The following is a 15,721-nucleotide window of genomic DNA, read 5'->3' as shown; positions in this document are numbered from 1 at the left end:
TTACATCCATTTGATGCAGCTCTAAATCAAAATGAGCAACTAGTGCCATTATGATTCTGAAGGAATCCTTACAAGAGACTGGAGAAAATGTCTCATTGTAGTCTATTCCTTCTCTTTGCGTGAATCCTTTTACCACAAGTCGGGCTTTATACTTATCAACATTTCCATTAGAGTCATACTTTGTTTTTAGACCCATTTGCAGCCTACTGTCTTTGCTCCTTTAGGAATAATCTCTAAGTCCCAAACATTATTGGAACTCATCGTTTTCATCTCATCTTCCATTGCCTCTAGCCATTTTGATGAGTGAGGGCTTTTAATGGCTTCTTCGTATGTGGTGGGATCACCATCCATATGAACCATTTCCGTGCTATAGACTTTATAATCAGTAGAAATAGCAGGTCTTCTTGTTCTATTAGACCTTCTAAGTGCCTCATTGTCTGGCACACTTTCTACCTTTTCTTGTTGCACTTCCCTTTCATGATCAACAACGGGTTCAGTCGGCTCCTGAAGGACAGGTTTCGGGTCTTCTCCCATAGTTGTCATCGTTGGAGTTACAGCGGGTAGCGAGAAAAATGGCTCTTGAATCATCGGAATGGGTGCATGCACCCTTTTCTCCCGAAGATCAATTCTCCGAGCTACCATGCTCCCCCTCATCATTTCGTCCTCTAAGAAGACAACATGTCTCGTTTCCACAAACTTTGTGTATCTGTGAGGACAGTAGAAACGAAAACCTTTTGATCTATCAGGGTAGCCAATGAAACGGCAACTCACCGTCTTCGGATCTAACTTTCCAATGTTTGGATTAAACATTTTGGCCTCAACTGGACATCCCCACACTCTGAAGTGTTGCAGGGATGGCACTCTTCCTGTCCATAGCTCGTGCGGTGTTTTGGGCACCGACTTGTTTGGTACTCTGTTGAGAATGTGAATGACGGTTTTAAGCGCCTCCATCCACAATCCCAATGGCATGTCGGAGTAGCTCATCATGCTGCGCACCATATCCATGAGGGTACGGTTGCGCCTTTCAGCTACCCCATTTTGCTGAGGCTCGCCCGTTATTGAATACTGGGCGACAATGCCAGTCTCCTACAAGAACTTTGCAAAAGGTCTAGGGACTTGGCCATATGGTGTGTGTCGACCGTAGTACTCCCCCCCCACGGTCGGACCTCACAATCTTAATCTTTTTGTCAATCTGATTTTCAACTTCAACTTTGAATATCTTGAATTTATCCAATGCCTCATTTCTTTCTTTGATTGGATAAATGTAACCGAAGCGGCAGTAATCGTTTGTGAATGTTATGAATGAATCATAACCATCCACACTTTTCACCGGAAACGGTCCACAAATATCAGTGTGGATAATTTCCAGTGTTCCTGTGCTTCGGTTTGCACCTTTCTTTATCTATTTTACGTATTTTCCTTTAATGCAATCTACGCATTGTTCTAAGTCAGAGAACTCCAACTTTGGAAGAATTTCGCTTTTGATTAATCTTTCTATTCTCCCCTGGAAATATGGCCCAATCGACAGTGCCATAGTTTCAAGGAGTCGTGAGTTCTCTTTCTTTTCTTTTGCTCGTTGTTCGACGAAGAACTTTGCACATTCATAGTATTTGCATAATTCACTTTGTCATGAATTAATAACAAATAAAGCTCATCATGAAGAAAGGCATTGCCTACATAATCATTATTGTACCACACGGTACATTTACCATGTCCAAAAACACATTGATAATTGTCTTTGTCTAAGCGAGACACACTTATTAAGTTCCTATTACATGAAGCCACAAAAAGCACATCTCTAAGCAAAAGCTTGAATCCTTCGAATAACTGCAAGGAGACGTCACCTACAGCTTTAACTTCTGCTTGGACACCATTTGCGACTTCAATACTCCTTTCGTTTTGGCACATGGTCCTCGTCGAACTGAACCCATGTAAAGAGTTTGCAACATGAACAGTTGCACCTGAGTCAATCCACCAAGTAGATTTTAAAAACTTTACATACAGATATTCATTTACTAAGGAAACAATATAGTTACCTCTCTTTGCCATGAAGACCTTTAGTCAGGCAGCACAATCCTTCTTATAGTGCCCTGTTTTCTTGCGGTACATACAAGTGTCCTTGTCTACTATTATTGGCTTTGGCTGATAATAAGCGGGAGCCTTGCCTTGGAGCTTGCTCTGTGGCTTTGAGGGAGAATTCTGCTTAGGTGGGAAAACCTTTTTCTTTTCCTTCACATAGTTAAGGGAGCCACCATGTGAAGCCTTAATCCTTTCCTCTTCTTGTGAGCACAATGCGATGACCTTTTCAACATCCCATGTCTCGGGCTGCATGTTGTAGTTAACTACAAAGGTCTCAAACTCCTTAGGCAGCGAAGCCATGACCAGGTGGACGAGGAGAGCTGACTTAATCTCCAGATCCGCATCCATGGGCTTAAGCTTGGCTGCCGTGTTGCTCATCCTAAGGATGTGCTCCCTTATGCCATGCCCACCTCCATTGTAGCTCTCTGTCACTAGTTGTTTGATCAACTGGGTGACATATGTCTTAAAAGAGCCAGTAAACTGACTCTTTATCTTGTTGAGCATCTCCTTTGCAGTAGGGCACTCTGCTATCGAGCCCACGATGGTGGTCTTAATGGTGTTTTAATAAACGCCAAACATTTCTTGTTGGCATTTATCCATAACCTGTTACGTATGGAGTAGGACATCTCCTCTTTGCCATAATCCCATTGCTTTTTCTCCCAGCTCTCGTGCAACTGGCTGTGGTTCCACCAGAACCCAGTCCACCTTATCAATGCACAAAGCCATGTCTACCTTCTTCCTCCACTCAGAGTAATTATCCCCTCTCAGCGTAGGAACGTCCTTGAGGCAACTCATCAGGTGAAAACCTCCTGAAATCACCATATAAGCGAAGTCAGTACGACAATCATATGCATTAAATAACGTTGGTTAAAATAATCATACAATTGCCTATGTAAATTAATCTACATTACCGTTGGGCAAATGATAGAAATAAATGCATCTTTTGCAATATGCAACATGATCATGTTACTAAACAACGTTGGTCAGAATAATAACATGACCATATTTCATATTTCATTTAGCAGCGGAAAACGTGAAATAAAATTTCATATGCCTTTTAACTTTACAGAAAATAATTCTGTCATTTAATAAAAATTCGTGAACTTTATTAAGTCTTTTATAAAGATCATGAACTTTCTTTTTCTGAAAAACTATTTTATTTTCAGAAACACTTTTATTTTTCTTTTCAGAAAAATAACATTACAATTTTGTCTAAATTAACAGAAACTTTGAACATTTTTATTTGCTATTTTCTAAACATATTTTTGTAGGAAAAATGTCTAGAAAAAAACTTTTGAATCTACCTAAAATAGTCAGATAATAAATTTGCTTAATCTAAAAGAAATTGGCTGACTTGGGCCGGCCTGTGGCCTTTTCCTTTCGGCCACCAGTAAATGCTTCGGCCTGGGCCGGCGCCCTCTTGTGGCCAAGAGATGGCGCCTCCCACGCCGGCTTGCCAGCCAGAGGCCTTGCCTGGCGCGGCGCCTCCATGCGGCCCGAAAGCCCGAGATCTTTAGGGTTTTGTCCCGTGCCGTCGGATGGGATCCGACGGTCAGGCGCGACTGTCGGGGGAACAAAAGGGCCAACGCCTCCCCATCGAAAAGAAACCCTACGACATTTGCCCCCCACAGCGCCGCTCTCATCCCCGTTTTTCTCTTCGAGCGCGCCGCAGCTCTCCCTTGGGCCTCTGCTCCCGCGGCTCCTCGCGCGACAGAGCCACAGCCGCAGCTCCTCACGCGACAGAGCCACAGCCGCAGCTCCTCGCGAGCCTGACAGCAGCCGCCGGCGGTGGGGTTGATTCATCCACGCCGCGTGCGCTCGTCCATGTGGCTTGTCTCGCAGGGCGCTACCTGCGGGTGGCCGAGCCCCTCCTAGCGCGGTGGCTCTCAGGCCCCGTCAGGAGCTGTGGCTCTTGCCGCCGGCAGCGCCGACCGAAAGGTCCCGCGCCGTGCGCTGCCTGTGGTGGCCAAGCCACTGCCTCACGCGGCGGTTGCTTTGCCCCGCCGAGGTAGGCTCAGATCTGGCCACCGGCTAACTTCCCCTTTCATGCAGCGGCGGCCCCCTTCACTCCCTTTGCTGGTGCGCGCCCTCTCCCGAGGGAGAGTGCGCCGCCGTCAAGTGGTGTGTTGGGGTGCCTACTTCCCTTGCGAAAAGTGGGTGCTAAACATGTCCGAGACTCGGAAAATAACTTTGTTGCCATCCCCCTCGCCGGCGGCGCGTCTGCCTTGCGATGAGCGCGACGCCGTCGAGGGATTTGGTGATGGAGCCCTTAACCCCCGTGGGGTTCTTGTGATTTTCTTTGCATGTTCCCTTCCTCCCTTTTTTTGCCTTTTTCGGATCGGATCTGATTTATTTCTTTGTTTTCTTGTTGGATCTTGATCCGTACTTAGCCTCCGAGGAGGTAGGTTCTTCTTCCCCACACCTCGGCTTGCCGATGCGTGTGGGGATCGAGAGGAACATGCGCGGCCTTGCGACGACGCTTCTTTTCCGACGAGGCCCTAGGCCATCTTCGATACTTGCCCATCTAGGGTTCATGTGGGGTGAGGAAGAAGGAACTTTCTTTTTGATTTCATTCAACCGAATAAATCTTTGCCTAGTGGCTCATGATACCATTGATAGAACGTGGATCTACTAGGCATAGATAGATCTGGTACAACCCCGTGACTTTACCTTGTCCTGAGCCGGATGAGCCCGCACCGTCCTCCATCGGTGTGGTAGCGACGACGGTGATGGAGAAGAAGGGTTAGGCGTGGGTGGAGCTTCCCATGGGCACCGCGCTTAACCTAGATCGAATAGGTATGTCGGTAGGGGTGTGATGGCGATGAATCTCGTAGTTCGTGCCCCGGCACCCCACCATCCTTTATATAGCGCGGGTCAGAGGGGCCCACCAACCACAATGGGTTGGGCGTCCCCGATCAGGGCGCATAGATCAAGGCCCGGTGGGCCGTTGGGCCCATGCGGTGAGAGATCAATCTAACACCTCCCTCCTGACCGCTGCTGCTCTTTCGTGCTCATTTCCTTCCCCTCTCTCCGCGCGGTAACGACGTCCTGTTTTTTAGGGTTCAGCGGTAGAGTTATCGTGTTAGCCGCAGTCGTGGTCTTGGTGGTTTCGGAGAGGCGAGATGCAATGCTTGTTCGTTTGTTTACTTATTATAGTTTCTTTTTTTCCTCGAGCAACTGGGTCGGGTTTTTTTCCTTGGCCAAATGGGTCGGGGATTTCTCTTGATTGATCCCTGAACTTCGGTTGCCGCTTCTGCTATTTGATTCCCGCCGAAATGGTGCGAGCTAGCTATTTGCTGATCTGAAATTTTCCTTTCTGGCAGGAACGATGAGCCGACGTAACAACCGCACCATCTACGTGGGCAATCTCCCCGAGGACATTCGCGAGAGGGAAATCGAGGATATCTTCTAGTACAAGGTTAGGTTCTAAATAGTTTTTTTTAACCTGTACCTTGCCTTGGTGCTTCTATTCTATTATGAAATCGCCAGTTCAGTTCAGTGGCAAGGTGGTGGCTAATATGTTCTGATACCAGCTTAGACTTAATTTGCATTAGCAGCACGTAGCAGTCAGACATGGAGGTTATAAATTCATAACTTCTTGTTATATATGAATCGATGTATTAGGTTATGTAAGTGTTGTTAAATTGAAATGCATATGCTGTATTTTCATTTTTCTTGTAACATAGACTATTGACTATTGAGAGTGTTGCGGTTGTGTGCACTGGACAAGAAAGCCTGATATTGTAACGCCAGTCGAGATGTACTCTCAGCCTCTCACTGCGTCATTATGATGTAATATCTAAAATAGTGTTCAGTTTGAATTATGTCAAATTTTCAGTTCTATTCTTCACCAAAAAAAAATCAGTTATATTTCACCTTAACCTAAATGGCACGTCTTAAGTTTGTCATCCTATGTGGGTATTGCAAGAGGATTTGCAGAAGGCAAGCCAATTTGGTGTGACAGTATGTTTTTTCTGTTTAGAGAAGCATTCCTGCATGTCAATTTAATCTTCTATTACTTTGCTTCTGCAGTATGGTCCTATTGTCGATATCGATTTGAAAATTCCTCCAAGGCCTCCTGTTTATGCTTTTGTCGAGGTAATGTGTTATGGTCATTGTTTTGTTAGAATATTTATTCTTGCTCACTTTGTATTCGTATTTTATAGTATAAATTATTTTTCTGTAAGGTTGTCTTAAAATATACTTTGCTAAGAATTTTTACAATATCAGATCTTGCTTGTTGGTTGTTTTGCTTGTAGTATTAGATATGATGTTTAGCATATATTAGGTCAATTTTTTCTCTCGAGTTACGTCAAAAGTGCTATAAGACAATCTTGCAAAATAAAGTCTTTTGAGATTTAGGACACGTTGATTTTGCTCTCTGTTTGGATGCAAGAAAAACTGCTTGGAATTGAATCGGCCCGTGAATTCCAAATCCAAGATGGAAAGGAATTGAGCAGCAATTCCAATTCTGTTGTTTGGTTGTGCATAGAATTTACTGATGGAATCAAAGGGTGTGACCCAATTCCAATTCCTATTTGGATGTACATATCATGGAATTCGATGTTTTTTGGAGTTTGGACAATATAATCATGTGTACATGCATGAAAAAAAATTAGTATGTGTATATTTGAATGTTTATATATTATTTTGCACACATAATAATATATAAAAAAATCGAATAAAGTCACAATAACAACATAAGTAGGAATAAGTATGGAAAACATGTCAGAGAAGCATAACACAAAATAATTATACCTTGGCTAAATCCGCCTAAATTCTAACTCGAAATCCTCAATCTGCCTTGAAACCTACACATTACAAGTAAATAACAAGTTAAGGAATCTACAAATTCTATTTTTTAGCTTGTTGTATCAATCACAGAGGTTACAGAATGAAAACAGTGGGCATGTTCCAGGCCAAAAACAGAGAATGTGGCAGCTTACACAGCCAAAAACAGAGAATGCCCATGCACGGGCTAAAAAAACAGAGATTGCCCATGCCAAAAACAGGGCATGCTCGGCCAGCTTACACAGCCGATTTCCTCATGGGCTCGGGTAGGGCATGGCGCCCCTCAGAAATCCCTAACCACCGTCATGCGCAGGGTCCTCCTCCCCCCGTCCGATGTCCACACGGCAGCATCTAGGGTTCCAGGGGGCACGGGACTTGGTGGCGCCATGGAAGAAAAGCGGGGTAGAGAAGGGAGAGGAGGGAAGAAGGAGGCAGAGAAGGGAGAGCGCGCAGCAGCTTACCAGCGCCGCCACCGGTTGCCTCCACGACGAGGGAGTCGCCTCGAGCGGAACAGAGCCAAGATGAACGGAGCCGAGCGAAGCGGTACGTCTTTTTCCAAGACTTTCCGTGGGTGGGTACGAGCTCGGAATTGACCCAGGCGCGGGCGGGTATCTTGGAATTGCCCAATTCCTTTACCGCCCTCGCCCCCCCCCCCCCCCCCCCCCCCCCCCAATTCCAAATTGTCAATTCCAGGGTAGTTTTCCTACATCTTAACATGTGTATACTTCACTGATCCAGGTCTGGATCTGCTTCTCGATCTCCTTCACCTGTTAAAGCAAGGTATTGAACTTGACAACACTAGGTATCTGCATCTATGGTATTAGAAAAGTACACGCTTTTGCAGAAATGGCGCTGTCAGGTTCTTACTGTCGTTTATTCAGTATTTTAGATGATACGGTAATACTTATGTGGCCCCAGATAAGGAACTTCATGGAAAAGGGCTGTTAGGAAGAAATAAAAAATGACCTGCAAAACAAGAAGAAGAAATAAAATATGGCCTGTGATATTTGAACTTCTGGAATCCCCTTCTGGTTTGCTTTGTGGCCTCTGTTTTCTGATGCATTGTTTTCCTTAATGGCCTGCTCTTTTGAGTTTCCCCTGTCTGGCTATTGAACATGTGTGCATAACCGGATAGCTGTCCATCTTTCAAGATTTCCCCTTCTCTTTACTAGATCTGGACCATGCGACTGTCTGGGGATTGCATTGGTAGGATTTTGGAACGTTCAGAATCAAAGGATGTCTTTGGGCATTGGATAGTTCTGCTGGATTGTGATGTTACTGTATGGAAAGTGGAGTACAACCAGCGATAGGAAGGCTGGCACTAAGCATATATGGGATCGATTCTGTGGTATATTTGTATTGTATTACTGTTGACTTGAGCACTTGTATTCTCAAATATGCACTTTGGCCCGGTCTCGCATATAAACCTTGGCTTGAATGCTTAGTAGATTTTACCTGTTGGATCAAAACCATCAACCCATAGTGTCTACTTTTCCATTTACCATAAACCTGTTGAAAAATAAAGGCTTGTAATTTGCAAATTTATTTTGTGGTGCAAAAGACATGGGCGGTGGGGCAAGGGTGAGAATCTGCCCAGTCTCATGGCATGTGCATAGGTGTAGACATATTGTGATCAAACAATATGAGTGCAATACTAGTGAGTGACGATTTGTTGGTTGTGGGAATATTTTGCAGGTCATCATCAAGATCCCTATCACCTGCTGCTGTAAGTCTTCAAAGGACGTAAAATCTTTCATATCATTATTCATATTTTTTGCATCAAGACCAGAAGTTTATCCCGTTCTCGCTCCCCTGTATGCAGCAAACTCCATATTCAGTCATTCATCAAAGTTCTATAATACAGAATCGTATTTATTCAATTCCTTATTCCTTGCAGGTGAAACCCGAGTGAGGCCAGATGCACTTAAAGTCGCCAAACAACATATCAGAATTTGTTGGATTAGGATATTATAATATAAATTATAGATGCTCTGTTCCAAGAAATAACATTGCTACCCCTTGAAAAAAGAAATGTCAACTTTGCGGTTTGAGATCAATGTAGGAGTTTCATGTGGTTTTACTCCTGCTCTTCGGTTGGAAGAATGTGAATGCGTCAACCCATGGCTTTAACTTTATAGTATGCTATAAGTTCTTGTCAAAAGACTTCATGCTACAGCAGAGTTTACATACTATGGTGTCCTGTGATCTACTTCAACTTACATCAGTAATGCATGTAGGGATGCAAATGAAGTAAATTTTCAGACGTAGTGTCCGAGGGTACCCGAGGGCCAAATTTGTGTCCTCGAGGAGGGTCTTGCAGTTGCAGGGCTCATCCGGTGTCATTTGCGGTGTTGTGAAATGGTGTGAACTGGCCTCCTCGGTCTGTCATTGCTTTGTTCTGTGGATAATTGATGGCTTGATCATTGGTGTGTGCTGTTGTGGCCTTTATGGGCGCAAGACTTGTTGCCTGGGTGCTGCTATTTGGTTGCACGATCTATGTTCCCATTGGTGCTTCAATAGTGTGTGGCCCCTTTTTGCCTGCTGGGATGTTGCTTCCTGTGAAGAGGAAAGAGGTGAATGCATGTTCTTCTGGTCGCGTTCAAGTACGTGCCTAGCGAGCTGGCTGGGGGAGCAGGGTTGGACAGTTAGCCATGTATGATTGCATGATTTGGCAGTGATATGGCAGACTCCTGATTTGGCAGTGATCGTGCCTAGCGGGGCGCCTAGCGAAGTAACATGTGACTTCAGCTGGAAATATATGTGCAAAAGGAGTAGACGAGGTTTTACCTTTTTCCTTTCGGCTAATGGTCTCATGGTCCAAAGACATGTGGCCTTTTAAGTGATACCACAACCCCAGCTTCTCATTCTCTTCTTCTCCCTGTTGCTATTTGACATTTCATTGTTATTTGGGTTCGCCCCTTGCTAAGGGTCCGTCCGAAACGCGGGGAAAAATGCAGGAATTAGATGTCATGTCTTGTGGAATCCTATCAAAATGTTTTAATGTACTACCTTTGTGTTAGAATTATGCCCTAGATGCAATGATAAATAAGTTATTATTATAATTCCTGTATCAAAATAATCGTTTATTATCCATGCTATAATTGTATTGAATGAAGACTTACATACATGTGTGGATACATAGACAAAACACTGTCCCTAACGAGGCTCTAGTTGGCTAGCCAGTTGATCAAGGATAGTCAGGGTCTTCTGACTATTTACAAGGTGTTGTTGCTTGATAACTGGATCACATCATTGGGAGAATCATGTGATGGACTAGACCCAAACTAATAGACGTAGCATGTTGATCGTGTCATTTTGTTGCTACTGTTTTCTGCGTGTCAAGTATTTATTCCTATGACCATGAGATCATATAACTCACTGACACCGGAGAAATACTTTGTGTGTATCAAACGTCATAACGTAACTGGGTGGCTATAAAGATGCTCTACAGGTATCTCCGAAGGTGTCCGTTGAGTTAGTATGGATCAAGACTGGGATTTGTCACTCCGTATGACGGAGAGGTATCTCGGGGCCCACTCGGTAATACAACATCACACACAAGCCTTGCAAGCAATGTGACTTAGTGTAAGTTGCGGGATCTTGTATTACGGAACGAGTAAAGAGACTTGCCGATAAACGAGATTGAAATAGGTATGCGGATACTGACGATCGAATCTCGGGCAAGTAACATACCGAAGGACAAAGGGAATGACATACGGGATTATATGAATCCTTGGCACTGAGGTTCAAACGATAAGATCTTCGTAGAATATGTAGGATCCAATATGGGCATCCAGGTCCTGCTATTGGATATTGACCGAGGAGTCCCTCGGGTCATGTCTACATAGTTCTCGAACCCGCAGGGTCTGCACACTTAAGGTTCGACGTTGTTTTATGCGTATTTGAGTTATATGGTTGGTTACCGAATGTTGTTTGGAGTCCCGGATGAGATCACGGACGTCACGAGGGTTTCCGAAATGGTCCGGAGACGAAGATTGATATATAGAATGACCTCATTTGTTTACCGGAAGGTTTTCGGAATTACTGGAAATGTACCGGGAATGACGAATGGGTTCCGGATGTTCACCGGGGGGGGGGGGGGCTGCCCACCTCGGGGAAGCCCATAGGCCTTAGGGGTGCCGCACCAGCCCTTAGTGGGCTGGTGGGCAAGCCCAAAGAGGCCCCTGACCAGGAGATAAGAAAATCAAAGAGAAAAAAGGGGAAGTGGGAAGGAAGGGAAGGACTCCACCTTCCAATCCTAGTTGGACTAGGATTGGAGGAGGACTCCTCCTCCCCCCCTTCGGCCGAAGCCCTTGGGGCTCCTTGAGCCCCAAAGCAAGGCCCCTCCCCTCCCATCTATATATACGGAGGTTTTAGGGCTGATTTGAGACAACTTTTCCACGGCAGCCTGACCACATACCTCCACGGTTTTTCCTCTAGATCGCGTTTCTGCGGAGCTCGGGCGGAGCCCTGCTGAGATTAGATCACCACCAACCTCCGGAGCGCCGTCACGCTGCCGGAGAACTCATCCACCTCTCCGTCTCTCTTGCTGGATCAAGAAGGCCGAGATCATCGTCGAGCTGTACGTGTGCTGAACGCGGAGGTGGCGTCCGTTCGGCACTAGATCGGAGCGGATCGCAGGACGGTTCGTGGGATGGTTCGCGGGGCGGGTCGAGGGACATGAGGACGTTCCACTACATCAACCGCGTTTATTAACGCTTATGCTGTGCGATCTACAATGGTACGTAGATCTGAAATCTCCCTCGTAGATGGACATCACCATGATAGGTCTTCGTGCGCGTAGGAGAATTTTTGTTTCCCATGCGACGTTCCCCAACAGTGGCATCATGAGCTAGGTTCATGCGCAGATGTCTTCTCGAGTAGAACACAAAAGTTTTTGTGGGCGGTGATGTGCGATTTGCTGCCCTCCTTAGTCTTTTCTTGATTCCGCGGTATTGTTGGATCGAAGCGGCTCAGACCGACATTACTCGTACGCTTACGAGAGACTGGTTTCATCGCTACGAGCAACTCCGTTGCTCAAAGATGACTGGCGAGTGTCGGTTTCTCCAACTTTAGTTGAATCGGATTTGACCGAGGAGGTCCTTGGATGAGGTTAAATAGCAATTCATATATCTCCGTTGTGGTGTTTGCGTAAGTAAGATGCGATCCTACTAGATACCCATGGTCACCACGTAAAACATGCAACAACAATTAGAGGACGTCTAACTTGTTTTTGCAGGGTATGCTTGTGATGTGATATGGCCAACGATGTGATGTGATATATTGGATGTATGAGACGATCATGTTGTAATAGTAAATATCGACTTGCACGTCGATGGTACGACAACCGACAGGAGCCATAGGGTTGTCTTTAAACTAACGTTTGTGCTTGGAGATGCGTTTACTATATTGCTAGGATGTAGCTTTAGTAGTAATAGCATGAGTAGCACGACAACCCCGATGGCGACACGTTGATGGAGATCATGGTGTGGCGCCGGTGACAAAGAAGATCGTGCCGGTGATTTGGTGATGGATATCAAGAAGCACGTGATGATGGCCATATCATGTCACTTATGAATTGCATGCGATGTTAATCCTTTCTTGCACCTTATTTTGCTTAGAATGACGGTAGCATTATGAGGCGATCTCTCACTAAAATTTCAAGACGAAATTGTGTTCTCCCCGACTGTGCACCGTTGCTACAGTTCGTCGTTTTGAGACACCACGTGATGATCGGGTGTGATAGACTCAACGTTCACATACAACGGGTGCAAAACAGTTGCACACGCGGAACACTCGGGTTAGGCTTGACGAGCCTAGCATGTGCACACATGGCCTCGGAACACATGAGACCGAAAGGTCGATCATGAACCATATAGTTGATATGATTAGCATAGGGATGCTTACCACTGAAACTATCCTCAACTCACGTGATGGTCGGACTTGAGCTAGTGGAATTGGATCATGAACCACTCAAATGACTAGAGAGATGTACTTTTTGAGTGGGAGTTTAGCAAGTAATTTGATTAAAGTTAAACTCTAATTATCTTGAACATAGTCTAAGTCCACTTTGAATATATTTGTGTTGTAGATCATGGCTCACGCGACAGTCACCCTGAATTTTAATACGTTCCTAGACAAAGCTAAGTTGAAATATGATGGAAGCAACTTTATAGACTGGGCTCGTAATCTTAAGTTGCTCCTGCAAGCTGGGAAGAAGGATTATGTCCTTAATGCTGCGCTAGGAGATGAACCACCCGCTACGGCTGACCAAGATGTTAAGAACGCTTGGTTGACACGTAAGGAGGACTACTCAGTAGTTCAATGTGCAGTTTTGTATGGCTTAGAACCGGGACTTCAACGTCGCTTTGAGCATCATGGAGCATATGAGATGTTCCAGGAGTTGAAGTTTATCTTTCAGAAGAACGCCCGGATCGAGAGGTATGAGACCTCCGATAAATTCTATGCTTGTAAGATGGAGGAGAATTCGTGTGTCAGTGAACATGTGCTCAAAATGTCTGGGTACTCAAACCGTCTAGCTGAGCTGGGGATTGAACTCCCGCAAGAAGCTATCACTGACATAATTCTTCAATCACTACCGCCAAGCTATAAGGGCTTTGTGTTGAACTACAACATGCAAGGGATGAACAATTCACCCGACGAGTTGTTCGCGATGCTGAAAGTCGCAGAGTCAGAACTCCGTAAAGAGCATCAAGTGTTGATGGTGAATAAGACCACTAGTTTCAAGAGAAACGGCAAAGGAAAGAAGGGTAATTCAAAGAAGAGCGGCAAGCTTGTTGCCAATCCGACGAAGAAACCCAAAGCTGGACCTAAGCCTGAAACGAAGTGCTATTATTGCAAGGGTACGGATCAGTGGAAGCGCAACTGCCCCAAGTATCTGGCTGATAAGAAGGCGGCCAAAGAAAAATCAGGTATATTTGATATACATGTTATTGATGTGTACTTAACGAGCTCTCGTAGTAGTGTCTGTGTATTCAATACCGGTTCTGTTGCTCATATTTGCAACTCGAAACAGGAACTGCGGAATAAGCGAAGGCTTGCCAAGGATGAAGTGACGATGCGCGTGGGAAATGGTTCCAAGGTTGATGCAATCGCCGTCGGCACAGTTTCACTTCAGTTACCATCAGGATTAGTTATGAACTTAAATAATTATTATTTAGTGCCTGCGTTAAGCATGAACATTATATCTGGATCTTGTTTATTGCGAGACGGTTACTCGTTTAAGTCAGAGAATAATGGTTGTTCTATTTCTATGAGTAATATCTTTTATGGCCATGCACCCAATGCGAGAGGATTGTTCATATTGAATCTTGATAGTGATAATACACATATATATAACATTGAGACCAAAAGATTTAGAGTTAACAATGATAGCGCCATATTTTTGTGGCACTGCTGCTTAGGTCATATTGGTGTAAAGCGTATGAAGAAACTCCATTCTGATGGACTTTTGGAGTCACTTGACTTTGATTCACTTGACACGTGCGAACCATGCCTCATGGGCAAGATGACCAAAACTCCGTTCTCCGAAAAAATGGAGCGTGCAAGTGACTTGTTGGAAATCATACATACCGATGTGTGTGGTCCGATGAGCGTGGAGGCATGCGGCGGATATCGTTATTTTCTCATCTTCACTGACGATTTGAGTAGATATGGTTATGTCTACTTGATGAAGCACAAGTCTGAAACATTTGAAAAGTTCAAGCAATTTCAGAGTGAAGTTGAAAATCATCGTAACAAGAAGATCAAATTCCTACGGTCTGATCATGGGGGTGAATATGTGAGTTTCGAGTTTGGTGCTGTGGGGACCCCGACTAGCAAGTCGAGTTCGCCGTGCCCAGTGACCCCAAGGATCAATGTTCACTGAACATAGATACTGAATAATAGAGTCTTACATCCAAGTACCGAAATTATTACATCAAACGACCAGAAGGTCGGGTTCAAGAGCGAGGCCTAAGGCCAATTAAACAGATACATCGTGTAGCAGAAACTCGTAAGGGCTAAGCGGTGCCCATGCCATCAAGCCTACACCGACAGGCATTCTGACTTGGAAGCGTCCTAGATCGCAGGTTCGTCTCCGACGGCGTACTCATCACCAAACTCCGGTCCTTCCATGTTTGGTCAATAATATAACCACTGGCAAGCCAATGAGTACTTTGAATGTACTCGCAAACAGCCCATGAAATGAATATATAGTAAGGAATAACAGTAATATGTATCTTTAGTGGAATGCAATGTGGGACATGATCAGGTATATGCAACAAGTTAAAGAATTACTTTTTAAGAACAGGTTACACATACCAACATACCTCACAAGGGTTGAACACACCGGGTTCATCCTATATGCCAAGTCATCGGACTTGTCATAACCTCAAGGTTTTAATAAGGGCTAAACCATCCGGGTTTACCCTATATGCCAAGTCACCGAACTTGATCATATTATTGTGATTATCATAACAACACCTTTTTAACACCACACACACACACACTTGGTTTATGCGAAAACACTGGACGTAGTTTAAGCAGCACCACCCAACTGTCCTTGACCGTGGACACGGCTATTCGAATAGTTTACACTCTACAGAGGTAGTACGCTGGACCCATGAGAAACGGGAAACTTCCGTGTCATCCACGACTCGCGGTATATCACATATACCCGAGGTAAGTACCCGATCATCATCTTTCCCATACTAGACAAAGAGGTCCACTCGATTGGTACCCAGCCCACATGTTGTACGTCTTACGAGCACCGACTCTGGACCGTATCAATCATGCAGGGACCAACGGTGTGCCTGGAACTCATAATAATGGCATAGTCGTCCTACCTGGC

At 44.9% G+C, this 15,721-nt stretch overlaps 1 protein-coding gene and 1 long non-coding RNA gene across 4 annotated transcripts; one reads left to right on the top strand and one right to left on the bottom strand.

The window, feature by feature from the left end:
- Window positions 1-1,634: 1,634 nt before the first annotated feature.
- Window positions 1,635-7,416, bottom strand: LOC123440580. The gene is made up of 4 exons (XR_006630332.1): window positions 7,332-7,416; window positions 6,838-6,890; window positions 2,037-2,888; window positions 1,635-1,961 (listed from the first exon to the last, which is right to left on the bottom strand). It is a non-coding gene; the product is annotated as an uncharacterized LOC123440580 (long non-coding RNA).
- LOC123440559 lies at window positions 6,899-9,085 on the top strand. 3 transcript variants are annotated; one of them, XM_045117133.1, is made up of 4 exons: window positions 6,899-7,413; window positions 7,609-7,650; window positions 8,566-8,596; window positions 8,768-9,085. In XM_045117133.1, the coding sequence occupies exons 1-4, from the start codon at window positions 7,095-7,097 to the stop codon at window positions 8,769-8,771; spliced, it is 396 nt and encodes a 131-aa protein (XP_044973068.1). In that variant the 5' UTR covers window positions 6,899-7,094; the 3' UTR covers window positions 8,772-9,085. The 3 variants fall into 3 exon arrangements, 2 of the variants coding, with proteins under 2 accessions (XP_044973068.1, XP_044973060.1); XM_045117125.1 differs by lacking the exons at window positions 8,566-8,596; window positions 8,768-9,085 and adding an exon at window positions 8,043-8,468; XR_006630331.1 differs by lacking the exons at window positions 6,899-7,413; window positions 7,609-7,650; window positions 8,566-8,596 and adding an exon at window positions 8,606-8,684.
- Window positions 9,086-15,721: the final 6,636 nt, after the last annotated feature.

The sequence above is a fragment of the Hordeum vulgare genome, chromosome 1H (assembly GCF_904849725.1).
Source record: "Hordeum vulgare subsp. vulgare chromosome 1H, MorexV3_pseudomolecules_assembly, whole genome shotgun sequence".
Lineage (NCBI taxonomy): Eukaryota > Viridiplantae > Streptophyta > Magnoliopsida > Poales > Poaceae > Hordeum > Hordeum vulgare.
Note: the sequence above shows the minus strand (reverse complement) of the source record. Positions and strands in the feature narration are given on the sequence as shown.